The sequence below is a fragment of the Micromesistius poutassou genome (genome assembly GCF_964030765.1).
Source record: "Micromesistius poutassou genome assembly, contig: SCAFFOLD_6949, whole genome shotgun sequence".
In the NCBI taxonomy this organism is placed as follows: Eukaryota; Metazoa; Chordata; class Actinopteri; order Gadiformes; family Gadidae; genus Micromesistius; species Micromesistius poutassou.
In genome coordinates, this window is record NW_028178266.1 from 1 (window position 1) to 5,497 (window position 5,497).

General features: G+C 64.1%; 1 protein-coding gene across 1 annotated transcript; it reads left to right on the forward strand.

Moving 5' to 3' along the window:
- Positions 1-6: 6 nt before the first annotated feature.
- On the forward strand, positions 7-5,432 carry LOC311374631 (ras-responsive element-binding protein 1-like; the record flags this gene model as incomplete). The annotated part of the gene is given in 7 exon segments (XM_084490433.1): positions 7-228; positions 961-1,080; positions 1,082-1,219; positions 1,703-2,186; positions 2,391-4,269; positions 4,648-4,865; positions 5,232-5,432. Coding segments are annotated over 7 exon segments (3,262 nt in total), but the record flags the coding sequence as incomplete, so codon positions are not given.
- Between the last annotated feature and the right edge of the window lie 65 nt (positions 5,433-5,497).

The window sequence follows — 5,497 nt, forward strand, 5'->3', positions numbered from 1 at the left end:
CGGTAGAGTCTGACCGCGCCCGTGGCCCTCCGCTCCAGGTGTGACCTGTGCTGCGTGTCGTTCCGGACACACCGCGGCCTGCTGCGCCACAACGCCGCCGTGCACAAGCTCCTCCCCCAAGACCCCGCCGGCCGGCCCTTCATCCAGAACAACCCCTCCATCCCCAGCGGCTTCAACGACCTCGCCTTCATCGACTTCTCCTGCAAGAAGTTCACCCACATCGCACAGGTACCGGACCGGACCGGACCGGACTGTACCCAGACCGGATTAGACCCAGACCGGACCGGACCCAGACCGGACCGGACTGGACTGGACCCAGACCGGATTAGACCCAGACCGGACCGGACTAGACCCAGACCGGACCGGACTGGACTAGACCCAGACCGGACCGGACTAGACCCAGACCGGACTGGACTGGACTAGACCCAGACCAGACCGGACTGGACTAGACCCAGACCAGACCGGACTGGACTAGACCCAGACCGGACTGGACTAGACCCAGACCGGACTGGACTAAACTAGACCCAGACTGGACTAAACTAGACCCAGACCGGACTAAACTAGACCCAGCCCAGATCAGACTAGAGCAGACCAGAGCAGGGCTGTTTCTAGGGAGGTGCCCGATGAGTGTAGATGACATCAAGGAGCCAAACTTAATGAATTTATTCATTTCATTATTGTGTTTAATTAATTGCATTTAATTTTATTAGAATTCATTATTAAATTGATATTATCCTTTATTTGCCACTCAATGCTCCAGGCTGCAATCGGAAGGAAGTCATTGCGGTTCATTTAGTGTCTTATTCATCAGAGTCTGTACCAATATTTAGTTCTACGCCCTTCCGTCGTGTACCCTTGAACACCATCCCCTTCTTCAGCCGTCCGTCGTCTGCCCTCATCGCTGAAGTCTCATCACCCAACGTTTCTCCCTCCCCTCCCCTCCTCCCCTCCCCTCAACAGGTGTGGTGCGAGACCAACCTGCGTCGCTGCGTCAGCAAGTTCCACCGCTTCGTGTGCGAGGCGTGCGACAAGGCCTTCCCCCTGCGCTCGGCCCTGGACCTCCACCAGACCACCGCCCACCCCCGGCCCGCCGCCAGCAGGGGGCGCCACGGCCGCCAAGACCCAGGAGAAGACGGCGGCGGCCGCGGTGGAGGAGGGAAGTCCGCCCGCAGCCAAGTCCCACTTCCTGGAGTCGCTGGGCCTCCAGCACGTGTCCAAGGTAACGGCGTGAGACGCCGCGGAGGCTGATTGAACGCCAGACGCTTCATTGTTTACCGTGTAGGAGAGTGCAGGCCAGAGTATAGACTGAAACTTGAATGGCATTAAGTGCAGTGTTCTTTAACCAGTGGTATAGTTCTTTAACCAGTGTTCTTTAACCAGTGGTATAGTTCTTTAACCAGTGTTCTTTAACCAGTGGTATAGTTCTTTAACCAGTGTTCTTTAACCAGTGGTATAGTTCTTTAACCAGTGTTCTTTAACCAGTGGTATAGTTCTTTAACCAGTGTTCTTTAACCAGTGGTATAGTCGGTCGTTATTGTTTGTATTGCTGTTGATTTTAGAGTACTTTGTATTTGTTGTTTTGGAAAGTGTTCTTTGAATACTTATCGTGTTGCTATAATAATTACAACAGTATTAATTAATAATCAGTATTAGTCAGTGCGAGGCGTCCGTCTAACCCGGCCCGACCCCGCTGGTGTCGCAGGTGAAGGCCGTCCCGTCGGACGACGAGATCCACCAGGCTCACCTGGACAGCATCAAGGTGATCCACGTGGAGCCGCCGTCCGCCACCTTCCCCCAGGAGCCCAACCCGGCCTTCCTGGGCGGGGGCGGCCTGGGGCTGAGCCTGGGCCTGGGCGTCGGCGGGCTGGCCGCCCTGGGGGGCCTGGGCCTGGGCGTCCCCCTGCTGGAGGCCTCGGGCGCCTCCCTGCAGGGCCTGTCCCAGCAGGACGCCCTGCGCCTGCTCTCCCTGCAGCCCTTCCCCCGGGGCTTCCTGCTGCAGCCCGAGGGCTGCGCGGCGGTGGCCAGCGCCGCCTCGTCGGGGGTCAAGCCCAGCGAGGCCGGCCTCATGGAGATGGCCGACATCCACCAGATCATCAAGGTGGCGGCGGCGGCCGCTGCCGCCGCCGCGCCCAACCAGATGGGCCTGCCGCCGCTGGCCAAAGCCCCCGCCTACATGGGAGCACACGGTATGTGTGGCGGGGGGTGGGGGGGGGGGGGGGATCATTATTAGTGATGGGACAACCCTCAGACAACCCTCTACGTTTTCCATCATTGGCTTTGAAGCAGACCCTAAGCAGTGTTGACGAGGTGAACCCCAATGAGTGTCCACGTTAATCCCATCGCTCTGTCTCTCTCTTCCCCCCCCCCCCCCCCCCCGTGCCGCGGTCCAGGCCAGGGCCAGAAGCAGATGCCCCCCCTGAAGCCCAAGCCGCCCCACACGCCGCGCACCAGCCTGACGGCCTCCACGCCGCCGCCGCTGCAGAGCTCCCAGCAGGCCTCCCTGGGGTGCATCAGCCCTGGCCTGCCGCCGCCGCCGCTGCCCGGCCTCTTCAAGACCCCCGCCTCCTCCTCCTCCTCCTCCTCCTCGTCCTCCTCCTCGTCTTCTGCGGCAGCAGGCAACGGCGGGCAGATGGAGGCGGACTGCATGGGCGACGCCCACACCCCGTCCTCGGACTCGCCGCCGGTGGCCGCCACGGCCCAGCAGGAGGAGGCGGGGCACAGTGCGCGGGGGGGCAAGGCGGGCGGCAAGGCGGCGGCGGCGGCCGGCAACGGCAGCAACGGCGGCGCCGCCAAGGGGTCGTTCCCGTGCCGCTTCTGCGACCAGGTGTTTGCCTTCTCGGGCGTGCTGCAGGCGCACATGCGCTACCACCTGGGCACGCTGCCGCACCAGTGCAACATCTGCGACTACGTGGCGCCGGACAAGGCCACGCTGATCCGCCACCTGCGCACGCACAGCGGCGAGCGGCCGTACGTGTGCAAGGTGTGCCACTACCCCTTCACCGTCAAGGCCAACTGCGAGCGGCACCTGCGCAAGAAGCACGCCAAGACGTCGCGCAAGGAGATCGAGAAGAACATCAAGTACATCACCTCCTCCTCCTCCGCCACCACCACCACCTCCTCCGCCACCGAGGGCGGCATCACCATGGCGACGACCGCCACCGCCACCGCCACCCAGGAGGCGCCGGACGGCGGCCGGGTCAGCGGCACGGAGACCACCTGCCAGTACTGCCAGGAGAACCTGTGCAGCTACCGCGCGCTGCAGATCCACCTGCGCACGCACGAGGCCAACGGCTGCCAGAGGAAGCCCTTCGAGTGCCGCCGCTGCGGCGCCGCCTTCCTGGCCAAGCGCAACTGCATCCACCACGTGCTGAAGCAGCACCCCGAGGTGCAGGAGCGGGAGATTGAGGAGCACATCGCCACGCTGCTGCCGGCCGCCATGCTCCCGCCGGCCGCCGCCTCCTCCTCCGCCGCCCCCGCCGCCGTGGCCCGGGGCGGCCCGCTGGCGCTGCTCAACGGCCTGGCCCCGCCCGGCCGCCACCCCCTGAAGGCGGTGAAGGTGGAGGAGCTGACGGTGTACTCGGCGGCCCCCGGCCCCGTCGTGGACCTGGACCAGCCGCTGGACTTCTCGGCCAAGGGGAGCCGCGTGGGGGGGGGCCCCTCCGCCGCCAAGGTCAAGGTGGAGAGCCTGTCCCCCGCCGCGCCCGACTGCTCGGCGCTGGACCAGCCCATCGACCTGTCCATCCCCAGCAAGCGGCAGCGGACCGCCGAGAAGCGGGAGATCAAGGTGGAGCAGAGCGCCACCAGCATCGTGGAGCAGCAGCTGCAGCTCCAGGCCCAGCAGAGCCTGCAGAGCCTGCAGAGCCAGCAGCTCCAGGCCCTGGCGCTGACCAAGGCCCTGCACGCCGCGGAGGACCACCCGGGGAGCACCCTGGCCCCGCTCCACCCTCACCCCCAGCCCGGCTGCTACCAGCTGCCCCCCGGCTCCACCCCGCCCCCCTCCGTCCTCTCCGGCGCCGGGGCCCGGGCCCTGCGCCTCAAGCCCCTCCTGCCCAAGCCCTCCGCCCTGCCCGTCGCCAGCCTACCGCCCCTGGCCTCCATCGCCCAGATCATCCACTCTGTGTCCGGGGCCCCCGACCTGCTGAAGCGGGAGGCGGCCCCCGCGCTGGAGGCCAAGCCCCACGCGGGGCCCACCCCCGCCCAGGCGGACGCGGCCGCTGGCTCCGCCCCCGTGGAGGCCCAGAGTGAAGAGGCAGCGGAGACCGCTCCCAGGTAAACAAGCTGTTTCTTCTCTCTTCACTCTTCGGCCCATTTGTCTTGTCAAGCTCCGGTTGGTCAGTGATTTCGTATTGAAAACGTGATGCGTGTATTTATACTGTGGGGAGACACAACTCTTCAAAAACACATCGGTGCACTCGGTGCACACTCGACGCACGTCGGGCCCCTCGACTCAACGTCCGGCCCCATGCAACACAGACGGTAGCTCAGCCGTCACGCACGAATGAGCCTGTAGAACGGTCATGCGTTATGCATTCTCTACCATCGGTTGACCCCCACCGTTCAGTAGCTCTCCGGGCAGTGAGCACGGCTCGCTGCGGTCTGATCTCCTCACCCACCACCTCTCCCTCCCTCCCCTCCCCCCCCCACCAGCAGCAGCAGCAGCAGCAGCAGCAGCAGGAAGCGGCCCAGGAAGAAGGCGTCTCTGGCCCGGGAGCGCGCCCGGACCCAGGCCCTGGGCTCCGGCATCGACCTGGAGTCCAGCGGAGAGTTTGCCAGCGTGGAGAAGATGCTCGCCACCACCGACACCAACAAGTTCAGCACCTACCTCCAGACGTCCCGGGCCGCCGGCGAGACCCCCGCCCGCAGAGGTGAGCCCGACGGGACGGACATGGGCGCGGGAGGGAGACACGGGGTGGAACTGATGAGTGATCTGACGCCCCCCCCCCCCAACATAGAGAATAGAGCTCTGTCGGCCCACCAAAGCCTTCCATGGCCTCAATCCCACAGATCAACGTCAAAGAAACCCATTCCACACGGTAGCGCACCCCAGCGTGACTCTTTTTTTTGCGTAAGCGAGACGCACACATACACACAGAACCCCTAGCCGGGGCGTGCGCCCACCTCAGAGAGTGGGTCGCAAGTGGGGCCGAGTGGGGCCAAATGCATTGGGTTGAACTGGCACCCTTTTATAAGGAGAGAGCCAGACTCAGGTGTCCTGTCTGCTTGTCCCGTAGGAGAGGCTGAGGGTCAGGGAGGGGGGACAGGGGAGGACTGCGGGGCGGAGGACAGTAAGCCGGCGGTGATCGCCCCCCAGTCCAAGGGGAAGAAGAACGCCTACTCCAACTCGGTCCAGAAGATGACCTGTCCCTTCTGCCCGCGCGTCTTCCCCTGGGCCAGCTCCCTGCAGAGACACATGCTCACACACACTGGTAGGAGCCCTGATACACACACACACACACACACACACGCATACATACACATATATGTATTGTCACACACA